At 44.3% G+C, this 21,727-nt stretch overlaps 1 protein-coding gene across 2 annotated transcripts in view; it reads right to left on the bottom strand.

Annotated features, from left to right (window-relative positions):
• The window catches only part of KIF15 (kinesin family member 15), a 39,388-nt gene that overhangs the window by 12,466 nt on the left and 5,195 nt on the right, over nt 1–21,727 (bottom strand). For both annotated transcript variants that reach the window (XM_068152806.1, XM_068152807.1), the window contains exons 4-21: nt 21,635–21,711; nt 19,737–19,774; nt 18,750–18,847; nt 18,185–18,364; nt 16,845–17,054; nt 16,623–16,748; nt 16,048–16,170; nt 14,825–14,948; nt 13,189–13,280; nt 12,060–12,269; nt 11,316–11,493; nt 9,345–9,486; nt 7,824–7,965; nt 7,315–7,512; nt 6,328–6,435; nt 5,421–5,526; nt 4,549–4,714; nt 1,722–1,872 (exon numbers count right to left, since the gene is read on the bottom strand). In XM_068152806.1, coding sequence (XP_068008907.1) covers nt 1,722–1,872; nt 4,549–4,714; nt 5,421–5,526; nt 6,328–6,435; nt 7,315–7,512; nt 7,824–7,965; nt 9,345–9,486; nt 11,316–11,493; nt 12,060–12,269; nt 13,189–13,280; nt 14,825–14,948; nt 16,048–16,170; nt 16,623–16,748; nt 16,845–17,054; nt 18,185–18,364; nt 18,750–18,847; nt 19,737–19,774; nt 21,635–21,711 — 2,469 coding nt within the window. The remainder of the gene's footprint in view (nt 1–1,721; nt 1,873–4,548; nt 4,715–5,420; nt 5,527–6,327; nt 6,436–7,314; nt 7,513–7,823; nt 7,966–9,344; nt 9,487–11,315; nt 11,494–12,059; nt 12,270–13,188; nt 13,281–14,824; nt 14,949–16,047; nt 16,171–16,622; nt 16,749–16,844; nt 17,055–18,184; nt 18,365–18,749; nt 18,848–19,736; nt 19,775–21,634; nt 21,712–21,727) is intronic.

The following is a 21,727-nucleotide window of genomic DNA, read 5'->3' as shown; positions in this document are numbered from 1 at the left end:
TTTTAAAGGAATTAATTAGATTAGATTAATCTGGGGGAGGTGTGTGTGTGGTGTGTGTTTCAAATTCTACCCAGCAGTTCAAGATGTTACACTGTAAGAAACGTAAGGAAGAATTTCCATTCTGTCAGTACTCCTTCAGACACTGAAACCCAAAGCTCGGAGCCAAGCTGCTGTGCAGGCACAGGGCACGTTGCAGCAAAGCAGGCACAGTCATTTGCAAAAGCCCTTGAGCAACCTTCCTGCTATGCTTTGCAGTCACTGCAGTCTGACAGGATTTCAAGGACAGCCTTGACTAAACCACAGGACAGTGGCCACCACAGCAAGCCATAGATCATTTTAACAAGATCACATCCACCAGGAACAGTAAGAGACTTCTTTGTAAAGAAAATAAGTAAGCCAGTTTTCACTAGCATGAGATGAAAGGTCACCAGCATTTTGATGTCAGGATTCTTTTCCAAAGAAGCTTCTTATTCCTTCACTGATTAACCCAGCTCCATCAACATTTCCAGAGCCATTTCTTCAGCTGAAAACCTACTACTTCATCATGCTATTGGATATTTCTTGTAGCTTGAGGAGGAATTGTGGCCAGCAGATTGAGAGGGGATTCTGCCCCTCTGCACTACTCTAGTGAAACCTCACCTGGAGTACTGTATCCAGCTCTGGAGCCTACAACACGGGAAGGACATGGACCTGATAGAGTAGGTCCAGAGGAGGGCTACAAAAATGATGAGGGGGCTGGAACACCTCTGCTACAAGGACAGGCTAAGGGAGCTGGGCTTGTTCAGCCTGGAGAAGACTCCAGGGGGACCTAATAGTGGCCTTCCAGTACCTGAAGGGGGTACAATAAGTCTGCAGATGTTTCTCAATGCCTGAAGTGACAGGACAAGGGAAATCGTTTTTAAATGAGAGAAAAGCAGATTTAGATTGGATGTGAGGAACAAGTTCTGCACCGTGAGGGTGCCAGAACAATGCAACAGGTTGCCCAGGGAGGTAGTTGAGGTCCTATCCCTGGAGATACTCAAGGTCAGGCCTGACAAGGCTCTGAGTGACCTGCTTCAGTGAAGGATGTCCCTGCTAACTGCAAGGGTGTTGGACAAGATCATCTTTGAAGGTCCCTTCCAACCCAAACCATTCATGATGCAAAAATCTTGCGCTGTGTAAAGGTTGTGGGTACACCTTCCAAATAGAATAGAATAAACCAGGTTGGAAGAGACCTTCAAGATCATTGTGTCCAACCTATCATCCAACACCACCCAACCAACTAAACTATGCAACCAAGCACCCTGTCAAGTCTCCTCCTGAACACCTCCAGCGATGGTGACTCCACCACCTCCCCAGGCAGCCCATTCCAGTGGGCAATCACTCTCTCTGTGTAAAACTTCCTCCTGACCTCCAGCCTGAACCTCCCCTGGCACAACCTGAGATTGTGTCCTCTTGTTCTGGTACTGGCTGCCTGGGAGAAGAGACCAACCTCTGCCTGTCTACAACCCCCCCCTTCGGTAGTTGTAGACAGCAATAAGGTCACCCCTGAGTCTCCTCTTCTCCAGACTAAGCAGCCCCAGCTCCCTCAGCCTCTCCCCACAGGGCTTGTGTTCCAAGCCCCTCACCAAATGAAACAGCAGCCAAACTACCATCACTTGTGGTATCTATTACTGATGAGATGGTAAATTACACAAGTTACACATGTAGCCAAAGTCCTTGAAAATCCTTGACTGTCTTACACAAAGCTCAGTTTTCATTGCTTCTGCTTCTTGTGTTTTGACCTCAAGTTGTTGTTTCAACTGATCCGTCTCAAACTTCGCTACTTCCTGCAGGTTGTCATAGTCGTCCTGCAGGCTGGCTTTTTCCTCAAGAATCTTCTCGTGTTCCAGCCTTTAGTAAAGAAAAAAAACAAGCAAAAAAAAACCCACCATCCCCATCCACAATATTAAGGGTTTGCTTCATTATAAAATACTCTGCTCAGTATTTTATAATCTTCAGTTAACATCCAGAGTGCAGCTCTGCTAGAAAGCAGTGACTGGCACAAATGGGAACACTTCCTCGAAGCTTACCAACCACCACTTTTTGAAGGGCACCAGAGAAGGCAGAGTTCTCTTTCTGATCCTTAGAAATAATCTACTACTTATAAAATTCAATGGAAATTTCAGTCACCCTCTTGAGAACTGCATTTGTTAATTTAATGGTTTTTTAAGCCAGATGTTGGGCAAAAGACTCTGCTACAATGATCCTGACACCTACACCTGCTTGGCTGACACCTAGGGTATTTACTCCATATAAAATCTTAAGATAATCTAGGCAAGCCTGGGTGATTCCCCTCTAAATTATAGTCCTGAAAACTTGTTTCATTTAATCTTCCACAGAAGTGCAAGGGCTGCCAGATGTGTGTTATGAATATTGTTATTGATGGAGAGCTCACAGGAAGTCAATACTTTTGCTAACACACGTGGCAGCGATGAAACCACAACATTTAATTTCACTTCCAGGCTCCCATCCTCACAATGAATCACGCAGGAAATGACTTCAGCTAAGACACAACTCACCAGAACGCAATAACTTAGCTTAAGAGGAATAAAACAACAACAGTCACCAACCCCAAACCAAAATCCAACAAACCCCACCACCACCGAACCCCAACATTACATTAAGGGACAATGAGCTGCTGGAGTGGGTCCAGAGGAGGCCACAGAGATGAGAGGACTGGAGAACCTCTGCTCTGTGGGCAGGCTGGGAGAGTTGGGACTGTTCAGCCTGGAGAAGGCTCCAGGGAGACCTTAGAACAACCTTCCAGTACCTGAGGGGGGCTGCAGGAGAGCTGGGGAGGGACTTTTTACAAAGTGACAGGACAAAAGGAAATGGATTGGAGCTTGAGGAGGGCAGATTTAGAAATTAGGAAGAAACTGCCAGAGAGGGTGGGGAGACACTGGAACAGGTTGCCTAGGGAGGTCATGCATGCACCCTCCCTGAAGCTGTTCAAGGCCAGGTTGGATGAGGCCTTGAGGAACCTGCGCTACTGGCCCTGCCCATGCCAGAGGGGTTGTAACCACAATCTTGAAGGTCCCTTCCAACCCAAACCATTCTATGAATCTTTGAACTAAGTCACACTAATGATTAAAATGAGCTCTGATTTTCACCTCTTCGTAATAATGGCAATGTGAAGCTTTTCAGGCTTCACTAGACAAACTTCAGTTTATTTTTATAGTTTTTCTGCTTGTACTTTGAGAGCAGCATTGTGATGTCTCCTGCTTCATGTGAGCAGACTGAGAAATACATTAATTTTTAAGACTCAATTGAAAAAAAAAAAATGGGCAACCCCCCCCATGACAATGAAACTAGTCCTCTTTTGGAGGTCAGTAAATTCATAGGGATATCCTAATTAATGGGAATTTTGGTTTGCTACAGCATTTTAAGGAAGCTTGATTTTATTTTCTTTCTAATATCACCCTATTGCTCCTCATGGCAAGTGAGGGGAAAAAGTGAGGGGAAAAAGTGAGGGGAAAAAGTGAGGGGAAAAAGTGAGGGGAAAAAGTGAGGGGAAAAAGTGAGGGGAAAAAGTGAGGGGAAAAAGTGAGGGGAAAAAGTGAGGGGAAAAAGTGAGGGGAAAAAGTGAGGGGAAAAAGTGAGGGGAAAAAGTGAGGGGAAAAAGTGAGGGGAAAAAGTGAGGGGGAAAAAGTGAGGGGGAAAAAGTGAGGGGGAAAAAGTGAGGGGGAAAAAGTGAGGGGGAAAAAGTGAGGGGGAAAAAGTGAGGGGGAAAAAGTGAGGGGGAAAAAGTGAGGGGGAAAAAGTGAGGGGGAAAAAGTGAGGGGGAAAAAGTGAGGGGGAAAAAGTGAGGGGGAAAAAGTGAGGGGGAAAAAGTGAGGGGGAAAAAGTGAGGGGGAAAAAGTGAGGGGGAAAAAGTGAGGGGGAAAAAGTGAGGGGGAAAAAGTGAGGGGGAAAAAGTGAGGGGGAAAAAGTGAGGGGGAAAAAGTGAGGGGGAAAAAGTGAGGGGGAAAAAGTGAGGGGGAAAAAGTGAGGGGGAAAAAGTGAGGGGGAAAAAGTGAGGGGGAAAAAGTGAGGGGGAAAAAGTGAGGGGGAAAAAGTGAGGGGGAAAAAGTGAGGGGGAAAAAGTGAGGGGGAAAAAGTGAGGGGGAAAAAGTGAGGGGGAAAAAGTGAGGGGGAAAAAGTGAGGGGGAAAAAGTGAGGGGGAAAAAGTGAGGGGGAAAAAGTGAGGGGGAAAAAGTGAGGGGGAAAAAGTGAGGGGGAAAAAGTGAGGGGGAAAAAGTGAGGGGGAAAAAGTGAGGGGGAAAAAGTGAGGGGGAAAAAGTGAGGGGGAAAAAGTGAGGGGGAAAAAGTGAGGGGGAAAAAGTGAGGGGGAAAAAGTGAGGGGGAAAAAGTGAGGGGGAAAAAGTGAGGGGAAAAAGTGAAGGGAAAAAGTGAGGGGAAAAAGTGAGGGGAGGACATAAGCACAAACTAACAACTTTGAACAAGAGATGTAAAGTGTAAGTTCCCATGAAGAAAAGAAGTAAATCACTGAATGATTAAGGGATGCATTTTACCAAACCACCAACATACCTGACACTGTCCAGCTGGAACTGCACATCCATCTGCCTCCCAGAAAGCTGGCTCAGTTCTTTTTCTTGCTTTTCCCTGAAGGCACCATACTCCTGTTTTACAGCAGACAGCTCCTTGTCTGCAGACTGCAGGACAATGCGCAAATCACAGACTTCACTTTTTAATACTGTCAAAACCAAACATTCCATAGGTTACTTAGAAAACTGCCAGACAGAAGATAAGTAACACTACAGAATATCCTGGGAAAGGCCTCACAAAACTTGACACATTTTCAGTGGAACTGGGTGGTGAGACACTGGAATAGGCTGCCCAGGAAGGTCGTGGATGCCTCCACCCTGGGAGCATTCAAGGCCAGGCTGGATGAGGCCTTGAGTAACCTGGTCCTAGGGGGAGGTGTTCCTGCCCATGGCAGGGAGGTTGGAACTAGTTGATCTTTAGGGTCCCTTCCAACCCCAAACATTCTAGGATTCTATGAACCTTGAAGGTCCTACACAAAAAGGATTTGTAAATGTAAAATGTCAATGAAACATTGGCTGTAGGAACTAATGACTACAGGCAGAAGCAGCATTCCAGACAATATTCCTGCATTTCCATGGACCAGTAGGGGACCTTCTCTTGAGCTGATGAAGCTGATGTTTTGTTTTAAAAATACTCCCTTCCCATCCAGAGTGAAATTTGAATATTGCATACTACTGTGAGACTGGGCAGACAAAAGCTATTCTGCAAGAACTGGGGATGCTTAAAAAAGCAAAAAGGTTAAAAAAAGAAGTCAAAGCAGCAGAACTAACAACCTAAACAGTTACTCAGCAAATGCTAGTGTGGATTCAAAACATGGAGAACTTCATATGCAATGTCAGTGTTAAAAGACTTACTGTCAGTTTTGGTTAGACTGTCCTGAAGTTGCTTTTCAAGTGTTTTCGTCTGTTCAAGGAGCTCTCGGCGCTCTTTACTCCACTCATTCCTTTCAGATGAAAGAAGCTTGAGAAGAGAAGTAAAAATGTTAAGTGAAAAATGGAGAAATGGCTAAGTCACAGGGTTGTGATAATCTAGCACAGCATGTAGCACAGCACTTCATCAGCTGATTATAAATACAAGATGCCTTTTTCTTTAAGTTTGATGTTTGGTGAATCTGAAATACACAGAAGTGCGGAAAGAAAAACTCCAAATATGACATCTTTAAAGACATTCTCCTGTCTGAGAAGTTCATTTAAAAGAAAGCCACAACTTAGGACCTAAGATATACTTCAGAACACAGCTATCAGGAATGAGATTGATCTGGGAAGAATACAATGAAAAACTGGGATTGTGGGTGAGCTGGCGTTGGTCAGCCTGGAGAAGAGAAGATCCAGGAGGACCTTAAAGCTGTCTTCCAGTATCTGAAGGGATCCTATATGAAGGCTGCAGAGGGATTTTTCATGAGGGTGTCTAGTGATAGGACAAGGGGGAATGGTTTGAAGCTAAGAGAGAGCAGGATTAAACTGCAACTTAGGAAGAAGTTCTTTAGAACGAGGGTGGTGAGACTCTAGAAATGGCTGCCCAGGGAGGTTGTGGATGCCTCCTGCCTGAAGGTGTTTAAGGCCAGGTTGGGTGAGGCCTTGAGCAGCTGAGTCTAGTTGAGAGGTGTCCCTGCTCATGGTGGAAAGGTTGGAGATGATGATCTCTGAGGTCCCTTCCAAACTGAGCCATTCTTTGGTTCTATGAAGTAACACTGCAGATTTCACTAGATGACCCAATAGTATGGATGTGGCAGACAGCACCTTGCCATATATACAGACTCACCTCCTGTATCTGGGCAGAATGATGCTCCAGTTTGTTAATATGCTGCTGGAGTTTTATATTCTTGCTTTCCTCTTCATCCAGCTTTGTCTGCATTGTGCTCAGTTGCTCCTGTAACACAAGAGACATTCAAAATTAGAGCAACCATCTTCCAGTTATTTCTCACACACCTTATGACAGGCTGTGCATATTAAATGTCAAAATGCGAACTAGTTTCTTTTTTTTATAACCTGAACCAACAGAAAACTGAACATTCAAAACCAAACTGGTATCTGAAGTGGCTGATTCCTCCTATTGCTAACTTAACTGCCAGAACACAAGGGCTGAATTCAGTAAGTACTTGGTTTTCAGACACATGTTGATGTTGTAGAAACAAGGCTTTAAAAAGAAGTTACTCAAAATACACACAAATTAAATTCCTTGCAGGAGTTCTGCACTACAGCAAGCATCACAGAGGGGGGGTTGGCTCTTGTGTCAGTATATTACATGCACTAAAGCCAGTTCCAGCTTCTAAAGAGTAGTTCAGACAACTTTGTAGCACTCTTCTGTGTGACAAAAGGCTTTCCCTGTCCTTTAGGAAAGGGATAAGACAACTGAGGTATAATGGGGGGCAGCATTATTGGCCAGGTATACAATACTGCATTATTGGAAGATACTAAGCTTGGGTATTGTTCCAAATGTTGCTATCATCAGAGACCTATCAAGAAGCTTCCTCAGAATCAAGTCATCAGGTTAAACCAGTAAAAAGTTTAAATGCCCTGTATACCTCACAGTGTTTATGTTATTCAACTCACAAATCTATTTCACTATTTCCATTGTAAATCCTCTTCAGTGCAATGGGTAACTGGAGAACTGTTCAGTCAAGCCTAAAATATTCAGTGCTCCAGTTTCCCATGCAAATTAAAATAGATTTGGTGTAAGTATTTCACATCAAAACCTGCTTTAGGGTGGAGTGACACATACATTTCAGTTTTTGTTTACAACGTTTACCTGTGCCACTTTGAGCTCCTCAGCAATGGCCTCATAGGCTTGTTCACTCATCTCTGGGGGGATTGGCTCTTTCAAGATGTCATCCACGGGCTCTCCAGAAGGCTGGAAATCTTCAGACTGAAAATCTAAGATTTCTGGGCTTATTCGTGGCACTAGGCGGGATCTGAGCTGGTAAGCTTTTGTTGGAGTGGTTATGTTCTGTTAGGAGCATGACAAAGCAGTCTAACTGTAACAGGGAATGAAGGCTGTACATGGTATTGCACTGCATAGTTCTATAAGCAGAACAATGAAATTAGAAAAGCTCAAAGCAGCAGGTTCTAAACCTAATCTGCACTTTTGCAGATCTGTCATCTGATGAGCAGTGTTTCGGCACAAAAAAGGAGCAGATCTGGTTTTCACTTATGGATTACACACCAGAACAACACCAGGTTAAGGATCAGACAAATCAAAGGCTGTGCTTTCACACAACTCAGGAGCGTGGGAGCTTTTCAACAAACTCACTCTCATACCTTCAGAGTTTCTCTATGCAGCTTATGCAACTGAGAGACTTCTTGGCGCTTGTGTACTTTGGTTGCCTCCAGAATATTTTCCAGATGGTGGTTTGCTTTCTGAAGGGATTGCAGCTCTGATTCCAGTTCCATCTGCTTTTTCCTGTTTAGGAAGTGTGTTACTACTGTCAAAATGACCCCAGCACTATGCCCTCCCACTAGTAAAGAGAAACTGCAGCATTGTCAGTGAGGCAACTGCAGCTGAGGCCCTTGCCCAAACATTATTTTGAGAAGAAAGCCACCGCTGCTGTATTGAAAAACAACAGAAAAAGAAAGAAATATTAGGAAACTAAGAAGCTTATTTGTGCAAGCAGATGGATAACTAAATATGTCAGAAAAAAAATCCATTACATGGTAAGAAATAAGTTGAGGGCTCTGCAATTCCTTTCATGAGAAAGTGCTATCACCCATACCAGTATGGTTTTAAGCTTAAAAATGTTATCCAGTTATATGACAAGGCTGAACTGCTGCTTGCCAGGATTAAAGAAAATCCCTTAAAGACTTTTTTTTTTAATATCTTTTTTTGGAAGTGCTGCTCTGTTAAGATTATTTTGCCCTCTAAGAGGGCTTTAACTGAAATCCAGCAGTTGAGCAGGAATTTCAGAGCAATTGTCCTTAGGTCCTTTGCAGAGCTACATGCTGGTTCTGCGCTGGTTGGCCTTACTGACAATCGTGGGGTCAGTCCCTGCAGCCAAAAGGAAATGTACTGCCTCATCTTTTGGCACTAATTCTATGCTTTCCCCTCATCTTTTTAGCATCTGCAAGAAAACTTGAAAGGCCCAGAGTAGAACTTTACCTGTGAGCAAGACATGCACAAAACATGAAATGCATATACTAGGAATACACTGAATGGCCAGGAAAAGAAAGTAACTAATCAAAGACTCTGGAATAGGCTACCCAGGGAGGCTGTGGATGCCTTCTTGGTGGTGTTTAAGGCCAGGTTGGATGAGACCTTGAGCAGCTGAGTCTAGTTGAGAAGTACCCCTGCCTACAATGGAGAAGTTGGAGTAGATGATGTCTGAGGTTTCTTCCAACCTAAGCCATTCTCTGATTCCAAGATGTAAAGAAACCATTGTAACTAACGATAGAGAACAATAGCTGGATTGTTGAATTGATGAACTCAGCAGATGATAATATGACGATTTATACAGTTCATGGGTTTGCTGCACAGCTAAGAATGAACCACAGATTTGTACAACTGCCCAAATGAGCAAAAAGGACATCACAAAGGTCCACTAACAGGAGCTGAACCTGATCAGGGCTGGATCAAACTGAGCCATATCACTCGCTTGCATAGGCATATGTGTACATGGAGATATTAGGCAGGCCTTGCACATTGTCTTGTGTTTCTCTTAATGAGAGCAACAGTAGAGAATTCTTCCTGCCAAGAACAGACTTAGACTGTTATTTTTGGGGTCTCAGACTAACTTTAAAAAAAAAGAAGTCATTATTTAGAAACATTTATCTAGTGTTTTGTCTCACTTGGTCAGCTCTTTAAATTCTTCGTATTCTTGTTTTGAACTTGCCAGTTCACTCTGAGTCTGCAGCAGACGTGCTTTCAGCTTTTCAACAGATGCCAGGGAATTGCCTTCCACTGATGTGGTAGTGGAATATGAGTGATGACCTAAAGAACAAATACATACTCTGAAATACCTTGAATACTTAGAACAGCACAGCAGCAACTGTTTGAAGACGACAGGTATTAGCAACAGGCCACAGGAAAACAAGTCAAATAATTACAGTATCACAGTATAACTTAGGTTGGAAAGGAACTCGAGGATCATTGAGTCCAACCTATCAACACAGACCCCATGACTAGACCATGGCACCAAGTGCCACGTCCAATCTCCTCTTGAACACCTCCAGGGATGGTGACTCCACCACCTCCCTGGGCAGCACATTCCAATGATGAATGACTCTCTCGGTGAAGAACTTTCTCCTCACCTCGAGTCTAAACCTCCCCTGGTGCAGCTTGAGACTGTGTCCCCTTGTTCTGGTGCTGGTTGCCTGGAAGAAGAGACCAACCCCTTCCCGGCCACAACCACCCCTCAGGTAGTTGTAGAGGGCAATGAGGTCACCCCTGAGCCTCCTCTTCTCCAGGCTAAACAACCCCAGCTCCCTCAGCCTCTCCTCACAGGGCTGTGCTCAAGGCCTCTCCCCAGCCTTGTTGCCCTTCTCTGGACACGTTCAAGTGTTTCGATGTCCTTCTTACACTGAGGGGCCCAGAACTGGACACAGTACTCAAGGTGTGGCCTAACCAAAGCAGAGTACAGGGGCACAATGACCTCCCTGCTCCTGCTGGCCACACTATTCCTAATGCAGGGCAGGATGCCATTGGCCCTCCTGGCCACCTGGGCACACTGCTGGCTCATATTCAGGTGGCTGTCGATCAGCACCCCCAGGTCCCTCTCTGTTTGGGAGCTCTCCAGCCACTCCGACCCCAGCCTGTAGCTCTGCATGGGATTGCCATAGCCAAAGTGCAGCACCTGGCACTTGGACTTGTTGAATGCCATCCCATTGGACTCTGCCCATCTGTCCAGTCGGTCGAGGTCCCTCTGCAGAGCCTTTCTACCCTCTAACCGACTAACATCTGCACCTAACTTGGTGTCATCTGCAAACTTGCTGATGACTGACTCAACCCCCTCATCCAGATCATCAATGAAGATGTTAAAGAGGATGGGGCCCAGCACTGATCCCTGGGGGACACCACTGGTGCCTGGCCTCCAGCTGGATGTGGCACCATTCACCACCACTCTCTGGGCTCGGCCCTCCAGCCAGTTCCTAACCCAGCACAAAGTGTTGTGGTCCAAGCCATGAGCTGACAGCTTAGCCAGCAGTTTGCTGAGGGGGATGGTGTCAAAGGCCTTGCTGAAGTCCAGGTAGACCAGATCCACAGGCCTCCCCACATCCACCAGACAGGTCACCTGATCACAGAAGGAGATCAGGTTGGAGAGGCAGGACCTGCCCTTCCTAAATCCATGTTGGCTGGACCTGAGCCCTTGGCCATCCTTCAGGTGCGCAGTTATTGCCGCCAGGATAATCTGCTCCATCACTTTCCCTGGCACTGAGGTCAGGCTGACCAGCCTGTAGTTTCCAGGTTCCTCCATCCAACCTTTCTTATGGATGGGGACCACATTGGCCAGTTTCCAGTCATCTAGGACCTCACTGGTGAGCCAGGACTGGAGGAAAGTGATGAAGAGTGGCCTGGCCAGCACATCTGCCAGCTCTTCATGACAACTAAGGACAACAAAAAGATTATGGCTGCTATTCACAGGGTGCACAAGGATCCAAACTCCCCATTGCTTTATTTGCTCAAAGGCCAAGCCTTCAGTCTTCAGCCACCACACAGAAGGCAGCAAAAATCCATCAAGATGGACCTTTTCAACACTGGACTGCACACAACACAAATACAGCAAGCTTATTTAGCAGTAAAACATTAGCAGAGTTTTTTACCTCCAGTATTTTTCTCTGTGGCTGAAGCTTCCAAAAAAGCTTTCTCTAGTTCTGCAATGGTCTGAGCATCGATTTCTTGAGCCTTTCTGACCGACTTTAAAGAGCGCAGCTTTTTGTTCTCCTCTCTGAGGTTGTGGTTCTCCATGGCATACTTGGCAACTCGTGGGTGGTGTTCCAGCTGTGACAAGCAGTGTTTGGCTCAGCAGTTGGTATTTTCCAGACAGTGCTATACACACCTAGCTCTTGCTCTGCTACATTTGATAAGCATGAAATTGCAATGGAGGAAGGATAAAAGGTATTCCCTACAGCAGTTAAAACTGCCCCAATTTTTGTTTTGTTTGTTTTCTTACCTCCCTTGGAATGTGCTGTCACAGACAGGGGGTTTACATTTTATGTGTTTACTCTTTCAGTGGCAATAAAGCAGTAGCTCTCCTTGGTGCTCTCGGTACCCTTTCTCAGCTACAACTTTGAGAGCTGGCTTTCTTAACACTGTCCCTGCATGCCATAGTAATGTTTTTGTGTGATTGTCCTGACTTCTGTCTTATTTCCCTGCTTCACTTGGGAGCTCAGTTATGCAGGGAGGGAAACTCCATACATGGGAGATGCCTCTGTAAAGGAACTCACCACCCATCCTCCTCTTTCCTGCTTTTCCTAAAATGCCTGTATCCACCAGTCACACAACTCCATTACATAAGCTATTCTCACAGAAAACTAAGTTCTAGAAAGGAAAACCCAAAGGCTTACCTGTTCTCTGAGCATCTGCAATTCCTCCCTCAATTCACTGAGGAGATCCTCTTGCTCCTTGGGCAACAAGCTGCCACCAGCCTCCCTGTGCAATCTCTCCAAGCGAGCAATGTGGTCTTCACGGAACTTAACGATCATTTTATTGGACTGAATAAACTTCTCCTTCTTGGCACACAGATCTTCCAGCTGGGCAATTTTCTCCAAAAAATTCTTAGAAAGTACAGGTACAGATTGGTAGAAGAGAGAGATAAAATCAAGCTGCACATCTCACAGACAAGTCATGCAAAACTCAGTTAACAGTAATTTGGTGAATACACAGACTACAACTTGGAGCAGATCTGCAGAGAGCAACAGACTTTGCTAAGGTATTTGGAGAAGTTTTCTTTAGTGTCATTTACAGCAGTAGCCAGATGAAGATCTATTTGGGCTTTGGCCCTGCTAGGTCTCTTCCCTCCCCCTCTACTCTGCCCTGGTGAGGCTGCATCTGGAATATTGTGTCTGGTTCTGGACCCCTCAGCTCACGAAGGGCCTCAGAGAACTGTTCGAAAGAGTCCAGTGCAGAGCCACAAATCTGCTGAAGGCAGTGGAACATCTCCCTGTGAGGACAGGCTGAGGGAGTTGAAGCTCTTCATCTTGGAGCAGAGGAGCCTGAGGGGTGCCCTCCTTCCTTCTGATAAAGATGTGCAGGGCAGTGTTGCAAGGTCAGAGCAGAGGTGACACAGGAACAGAAGGAGAAACTTTGCACTGTGAGGGTGCTGGAGCCCTGGAGCAGGCTGCCCAGAAAGGTTGTGGAGTCTCCTCCTCTGGAGACATTCAAAACCTGTCTGGATTTGTTCCTCTTTGACCTGCCCTGGGTGATCTTGCTCTAGCAGGGGGGTTGGACTGGGTGATCGCTTGGGGTTCCTTTCAACCCCTGATATTCTGTGCTAGCCTCATAACATCCTCGTACTCCTGAGGACTAGAGATTTTACCTTAAATATCATTTGACTGAGTTCCAAATCTTACTGCCTTTGGACACAGTACTTTTTTTCAAAGCCAAAGGTACATCATGCAAGACAATCTGTTTCACTATGCTTGTTGGTCTCTGAGAGCACACACAACACCCTCAGAAATATCTGTGCTTTCTTACCTTCTTTTCGCCTTCTGATTTCTCCCAGAACAACATCGCTTCAAGAAAGTTGTTCAGGTAATTTATGTTGTTGTTTCCTTTTTCAGCAGCATCTGCAGGACAAGTCAAAAACCCCAAAGCCATATTTAATAAAAGACTTCTTAACTAGGTTTTCCTAAGTATATAATGTGCCTGTAGTGTAAAGGAAATGTAAACTAATTCTTTGACGACCGGTATGACTCCTCTACAAAGATCATGTGCCATACCCAGAGCAAAGTTTAGACAGTAATTCCTAGTCATCTGGAAGTGCTGATAAAGAACAGAGTCAAAATACATAATTGTTTAATTATCAAAGTTGTTCAAGCATTAAATAGCTTTGTGATGAGCTTTCATTAAAAGAATCAGTCTGCTGAGTACATCCATAACATGCAAAGCCCCTCTGAAATTAATCTGATAACCCCAAGCCATTGTTGGCATCAGTACTACAGTTTGTACAAACTAAAAGTGGTGTTAAAAACTGGTTTATGAGAAGGAAACTCAAGAAAATAAACATGAATTAAGTGGATAATTAGTTAATTCATCTGGAAAGAAAGTATCCACACAAGGGATGAAAAGGATTTAACTAATCCTCTTCAAACATTAATTCAGAATAACTTTCCTGATTATCCTCGCACAGGCAAGGCTACTGATTTATAGAAAACTATCCACCAGAGCATCCAGGTGCAGACCTACCCTGAGATAATTTAATCAAGTTCAAAATGCCATCATGTAAGCAGATTTCACTTTTGTGTAAGTGAATACTGCAAATGCAGTTGAGCTGCACAGCCCTAATATATCAGGCTCTGGATAAAATCTCTCTTCAGTGCTTAAGCATCATCACTTGCTTTCCCTCAGAACTCTATCACAGGTCTAAACAGTGATTCAGCGTCCTATGTAATCACTGACTTGCTTTCAGTGGTTAAATCTAGATGCAAACAGAGGAAAACTCTACCACAGATGCTTTACATTAGCCAAGCCTTTCTAAGTAATGCAGTAACTTCTATTGCTCTATTTTCTATTTCTTGGCAAGCAGAATCAAGAACACAGCAGAACTTACAAGACCAAGTTTGCTACTTTGTAATCATTCTAAGGTAGTGTATTTGAGCGAGAAGTACACATAGTAGAAAGCTAGGCTGGGATCTGCATTGGAGACAATGGCCTAGTGAAGAGCTGCTGGAAGAAAAAGAAATACACCCTCCCCCCTGCCAAACATCTTACATTGAAATCAATCTTGTATTAAAAGGTAAGCATCTTCCTAAGAATCCTCCTGAGGAGGCAAAAAGGGAAGCAGGGGAAAGAGTGCATTAGGCAGCACTTTCAAACTGGAAGAGTATTGTAGGCATTCTGTAATCAAAACCACAGCCCTGCACAACCACTTATGAGAGGAAGAACCTAAAATCACATTAACAGTTCCTGCAAAATATTTGCTACAAACACAGGCAATGGAATCTGTAAGACAAATGCAGCCTCTGTAGATCAGTGTTACACTTTAGGCTGTGCCTTTAAGCTTTAATCCTACAGAAATAGGAATTGTTCAGAAACTGAATTAATTCCATAAGGCTCCAACACTCTAGACTACTAAAGTAGCAAGATGCTTCTCCTCAGCCCCAGCTCTTACCTTGTGGTACAGAAATATAAGGCATAGATGGCACTGAAGTAAGTTGAGCAAGCTGCTCTTTCAACTTCTTGACCTCAGCTTGCAGCTGGCTCACATTTCCCTGTGTGTCTTCATTGACCACAGCCTTTCATAAGTACATTAAGAGAAAGTTAGGAAGAGGAACAAATAAATATCTTATATTTCATAGGATAAGAGAAAACTCCAAAGACTGCAAAGCAACAAACCCACCAAGAGGTCTCTCCATCTTAGGAAAGGAAGAGCTGGGGGAAAAAGCAATGTTCCATTAAGTGAGAAAACAGTGAGTTACACTTTGGCTAAAATGATTGGTTAAAAAAGGTAATGTTTTCTGCAGAATTGTGTCTGAAGCTTTTTGACAAAGCACTTCACACTGAAGACAGTTGCTCCCAACCAGATGCCAGACTGTCAAAACCCACTCATGAGAAATTATATTCTGGGTATTAGCATATTAAAAAATCTATTAGAATTGATTCACCATTAAATCAAACTTTGAAATGACAATTTTAGAGTTTTCAGTGCAGATTTACTTCATACTTTTTCTAATGAAGTGCCCTGAGAACAAGCAGTGAATACATACTACTGTCAGCCATCACCTCATCCTCAGCTCTTGTACTCATAACCAAAAGCAAACAAGTGCTTTACAAAAGTCATGTCATAAAACCCATTTAGGAAAGCAAATTTAGGATTTTAAAAGAAGTTTTATTCATTTACATTAGTGGAAGCATAAGAGTATGTCAATGAAGCTACCTTGTTTGCTGATGTGTGCTTCAAATCACAGAATGGCTCAGGTTGGAAGGGACCTCAGAGATCATCTCCTCCAACTTCCCCACCATGGCCAGGGACACCTCTCAACTAGACTAGGCTGCTCAAGGCCTCATCCGACCTGGCCTTCAACACCCCCAGGGAGGAGGCAGCCACAACCCCCCTGGGCAGCCTATTCCAGAGTCTCACCACCCTCAGACTGAAGAGCTTCTTCCTCAGATCCAGTCTAACCCTGCTTTCCCTCAACTTCAAACCATTCCCCTTCATCCTTTCTCTAGACAGCCTCATGAAAAGTCCCTCTGCAGCCTTCCTGTAGGATCCCTTCAGCTATTGGAAGGCAGCTCTAAGATCCCCCTGGAATCTTCTCTAGGCTGGACAACCCCAGCTCCCTAACAACCCCAAATTTATTGTGCAACAATAAAGACATTGAGTAACTTTCCTACCTTGTTTTTAATCAGCTTTGCTCGCTGAGCAAAATTGAGAGTGGAGAGTGTCTCGCCAAAGCACCTGGCTCCCGGGTGGACATTGGCAATTATTGATGTTTTTGCATTGCCACCAAGGGAATCCTAGGTAAAAACATGGAAGTCAGCCTCGTTTGTGTGGTTTAGGTGACAGCAGGAAACCATCACCTATAAGCTACTTAGTGCTCCTGAAGTTTCTTCTGCACCTTAGGCTAATTCTGGAAATCCTGTCACAGGTTTGAAGACATCTGTAAGCGTTACACTGTGACACACAACATGTCCCAAAGAACAGGGATGAAGACAGAGGCTACTTATTCTTTAAAGCTTGCAAACTTGTAATAGGAGGTTATGAGCATAAACAAATTTATCTTCAGTTAGCAGCAATAAATTGAATGTAGCTCTGTTTAAGTAAAAAAAAGCATTCTTCCACCAGCACAAAATGGAAACAAGTTTTTTATGTACCTGAGTTCAGGTTTTTTGAGCAAAACCCCCAAGCTAAACAAGTATTTTTTCCCTCTATCCCAAGCAGCAGATGATATCCACAGGATCTATATTACCCGTAGCAGAAAGGTGAGCTTGGAGTCCCGGTAGCAAATGTGTCTCTGTTTGCCATTGCCCACATCAACAAGTGCTGTGATGACCAGGCCCAGGCAGCTGAGCGATCGATTGATGTTACCTGCTTCCTAAAGAAGAGAAGGCAAAGGTGAGCAGGCCTGCTGGATGGACCAGGGCAGCAGCACATCTGAAAACGGAGATGCCACAGCTGTGACAGAACTAACCTTCAACCTCAGCCCTTCTGTGTGAGTGTCCTTCTGTCTCTCAGATCCTGCCAGGTCTACCAGGTTGAGCAGGGAAGATCGAATGTTAACGACCTCATTGTTTTTCTCCATGGATTCCACTGTGATGGTGAAGACTGCGTGAGACCTTGAGGACTCCCTGTTCATCGAGGTGGACGCCACACGACGGTTCCGCCAACCCGTAGTTAATACCTAAGTGTGGAAAAGACATCCAATAATGCTTGAAAGAGCCCTGTGCAGAGCCACTAAGCTGCTGAAGGCAGTGGAACGTCTCCCTGATGAGGACAGGCTGAGAGAGCTGGGGCTCTTCAGCTTACAGCAGAGGAGCCTGAGGGGTGCCCTCATTCCTGTTGATAAAGATGTTCAGGGCAGTGTCAGGAAGACAGAGCCAAGCTCTACTCAGGGATGTCCAATGACAGGACAAGGGGCAGTGGGGGCAAGCTGGAGCAGAGGAGGTTCTACATGAGCATAAGGAGAAACATTTTCACTGTGAGGGTGACAGAGCCCTGGAGCAGGCTGCCCAGAGAGGTTGTGGAGTCTGCTTTTCTAGAGACATTCAAACCCACCTGGATGTGTTCCTGTGTGACCTGCCCTGGGTGATCCTGCTCTGGCAGGGGTGTTGGATGATCTTTCAAGGTCCCTTCCAACCCCTAACACTCTGTAATACCAAGTATCTCAAACTCTATTTACATGCAGGTGCCATGAACAGCAGTGAGCATATTTCAGTGCAACAGCTTTCAACAGATATCAAGGACAAGACTTGGGATTTTTTTTTTCAGTTTTTCCTTGCACAAGTATTTTAGAAGTGAAAAACTAAAGCTGCAGTCAAGCTTCATAACAGTATTCATTACAATATTAACTTCTTTCCTCCAAGAGTGCCATCGCTGGTTGAAAGCAAAAGTCATCCCACACTGATGTATGTTAGCAGTACACAAGATTAAAACCCATTTGAAGTCACATAAGCATTGTGTGTGTCTCTCCTTCATGGAGAAATAAAGCTGACAATTTCTGGAGCACACACACACACACACAGCCTAATTAGCAACAGAAGAGTACATCTGCTATCTTAGAGATGTGTGAGGTAAGCACCAGGGAAATATTGCTGTCATTGCAATTTATATAAGCCAAACCCCAGAACTATACAATTTTCTACATGTCAGGCACAGTCAGGAAGCACTACCTAGAAACAGCTTTTCAAGCTGATTGTAGGGGAAGAGGGTGTCAAACACTGTGCAACAGGTAAATGCTTTAATCAAGAAGGAATATTTAGCAAATAAGCATCAAGAGAAATAGCCCCAACATTAAAAAGTTACAAAAATTACCTGGTATGCTTCAGCAGCAGATGACAACACCTGTTCAACAGCACCATCAACAAAGACTCCCTTCTTGATGTGTTCTCTGAGCAAGAGACCAGCTGAAGCAGAATCCAGCAAGTCAAATATCTGTTCATTGTAGATTTCAATGAAGGAGCACTTGCAGAGAAAACTCTTTCCACTGCCAGCCTGCAACACACAGCAATTTACACTGTACACAGATTGGGTTTATTGAGCCTGGCATTGTATGGCACTGAGTCTCTTTTTACATCTGTCTAAAGGGGCTGGATATATTCTGCATGCTATTCATTGCTGATGTCCAGATGACAGCCAACATCCAGAGCCCTCAATGCATTTTTAGACTCCAAATACAAGCACACTTGTCTCTGCAGAACGTGCACTATTATTTGGTAAAGCACTGGATGCCCCCAGCACTTTTTGTTAATAAATGTCATGCAAGATGGAATTAATCCTGGAAAGCCAACAGCTGCACACCTGGCTTCCCAAAACCCCTTGGCTGATCTTTCATGGGAGACATTAGTGCAATGAAAAGCACAAGCTAGAATAGGCCTACCTTTTCTTTCTCCCGTTCAATTAGGAAAAATAAGTACTCAAAGCTCCGTGGGATGACACCTCTCAGGCTGTGAGTGAAGTTATCAGAATCAGATGGCCCTAAAGAAGTTTTTCATTAAAAAAAAAAAATTAAATTAGTGCTGCTGAAAAGCAAGGGTTGACCTTATCAAGGTGTCCTTACAAAAGATTTGAGCAAGCGGGTTTTAGTCACTTCAGTGTCCGAATCACAGAAGAAAATGCAATAAGATGGCTTTTGAGAACTCATCATCCAGAGTCAGATTTATCTGCAAGGCTAAATGATGCTTGTGAAAGTTTATTTTAGCTGTCCACAGGTGACCCAAGCCTAAAATAGTATAAACTACTTGGATTTCCACAGCAAACACGGGCAGGTTTGACAATACAGCTGCCTCAACCTGAAGAACAAGGCTGCCCCCATGTTTAGTTAACTTCTATGCAGTCCTTGAAACACGTTGGTCAAAATGGTTTGGGGCACTTCAGTAACTTTCTGATGTCAATATTAATGTACTTAAAACCACCACTGGGAGAAGAGAATTACAAGGGGATGCCTCCACATATTCCTAGCTGGGTAGGAGGGAGTTGTTTTATAAGTGTGTTTTAATATGGAGGCTCCCAGGATGCTGCAGTGGTTTTCTACGCATGAAAGGGATGTAAGCCAAAAAGGGATGCTATTAAAATAGTAATCTTTGAGAAGCTTTATTACAAGTGTTTGACTGAATTCAAAAGTCCCTCTTTTGTTAGAATCACAAAAACCCTTTATCTTCAAAGAGAAGGATACCTACACTTCACTTTTTTGATACAAAGCAAGAACAACTACACTGAGTACCACATCATTTCTTAAACCTTAAAGTTACCCAAAGGAAGACAAAGATCTAAATCAACCTTGGGTATTTGAGCAAAACATTTCAGTTCAAGGCAAAAAGCAAACATTAAAACACTACTGAAAGATTAAGCACCATCTTGCACTTACCCATCATTGTAAAGGTTTTTCCTGATCCAGTCTGGCCACTAACAAAACACCAAATAACAAAGGTCAGACTAAGGTTTATTCTGGCTCTGAGCTTGTCATTAATCTGCAACTTTTAAGGAGAACTCACAGCTTAATATTCCATTAAACAAAATATTCTAAACTGAAGCTAAAAAGAAACAGAGGCAGGCTGAGAAATTGGTCAGCTAAAAAAGGCATTAAAAAGAAGAGCAAATTTTGGCCATGTTAGAGAAACCACCTTTTCTCTCCCCTGCCACCCACCATTTTCTTCCTTATTTCTGTTGGACAGGAAAACAGTGGAACTTGCTATTCAAATGAAGGCTTTCAAATATACCATGGTGGGTTGAAAATTCCAGCAACACTAGGTCAATGGCAACCTGGGGTGGATTAGAAGAGGTGTGGTAAGTCGGTCCAGAGAGTTTCTCCTCCCTCCCTACTCTGAGGCCACATCTGGAACACTGTGTCCAGTTCTGGGCCCCTCAGCTCAAGAAGGACCTCAGGGAACTGCTTGAAAGAGTCCAGCATAGAGCCACAAAGCTGCTGAAGGAAGTGGAATATCTCCCTGCTGAGGACAGGCTGAGGGAGCTAGAGCTCTTCAGCTTGGAGCAGAGGACCCTGAGGGGTGCCCTCACTCCTGTTGATAAAGATGTGCAGGGCAGTGTCAGGAGGACAGAGCCAGGCTCTGATCAGGATGTCCAAGGACAGAACAAGGGGCAATGGGGGCAAGCTGGAGCAGAGGATGTGCCATGGGAAGAGAAGAAAAAGCTTTTTCACTGGGAGGGTGCTGGAGGCCTGAAGCAGGCTGCCCAGAGAGGTTGTGGAGTCTCCTCTGGAGACTTTCAAAACCCACCTGGATGTGTTCCTGTGTGACCTGCCCTGGGTGGTCTTGCTCTGGCAGGGAAGTTGGACTGGATGATCTCTGGAGGTCCCTTCCAAGCCCTAACATTCTGTGACTTTGTGTAAACTGATTTTGGGGTCAGTCTTTCGGGTTGTGTGTCACTCAGCAGGGCACATAAACCCCAAATCAGAAAAATTAAGTTTACTATATGGTTTTTTTCTCTCCATAGTTATTAATCACGTTAGAGATCAGGGCAATTTCACTTCAGTTTTCCACATTTGTCTGTTGCAACAAAACAGATTTCATAGTTCTGCAAACACTGTGCTAGGCTGAAACTCATAGTTTCATAGTTTCATTCAGGGTTGGAAGGGACCACAAGGATCATCTAGTTCCAACCCCCCTGCCATGGGCAGGGACACCCCACACTAGATCAGGCTGGCCAGAGCCTCAGCCAGCCTGCTCTTAAACACCCCCAGGGACGGGGCCTCGACCACCTCCCTGGACAACCCATTCCAGGGTCTCACCACTCTCATGGTGAAGAACCTCCTCCTCACATCCAGCCTGAATCTCCCCACATCCTGGTAGGATGTTGCTTAGAACAGTCCTTCAAGTTGGCATTTTTGGCAGAAGTGCTTACTCAGATTTCACAATGAAAAAAAAGCCCAAACAAAGAAAATAAATCTAGTACTTTTAGTCATGGATAAACCTCTGCCTTGAAAACATTTTTAACATTAAAATTATCATTCATGAGTTTTCCCACAGGCAGTGAAGACTTAATAAAGATTGGAGCTGGCCAAATACCAAGTTGGAGTGATTTTCATTCCATTTTTCTGTGGACATACTGAAAACAACAAGCTTTCTCCTGACAGTTCAATAAAACCCCTAGTTTTTAGTAACAACAATGGTTGTTTGCTGCACTAAGGAAGCACTTTCTAAGTTTACTATAACATTGAGCAGGCCCTGGCATCTAAAACCACAAGTACACATGAACACAACCCCCTCAAACGTTGCAAATGCAATGAAATAGCATTAAATGACTTACTATGCAAAGATGGTTCCATTGTAGCCATTCATACAAGATTCAACAATATTTTTGGCCACACTTGAGAACACTGACTCCTGGGCACAAGGGAAA

This window comes from Melanerpes formicivorus, unplaced genomic scaffold (genome assembly GCF_026170545.1).
Source record: "Melanerpes formicivorus ecotype bairdi unplaced genomic scaffold, bMelFor1.0.p_v2 SCAF_24, whole genome shotgun sequence".
Taxonomy (NCBI): Eukaryota; Metazoa; Chordata; class Aves; order Piciformes; family Picidae; genus Melanerpes; species Melanerpes formicivorus.
Note: the sequence above shows the minus strand (reverse complement) of the source record. Positions and strands in the feature narration are given on the sequence as shown.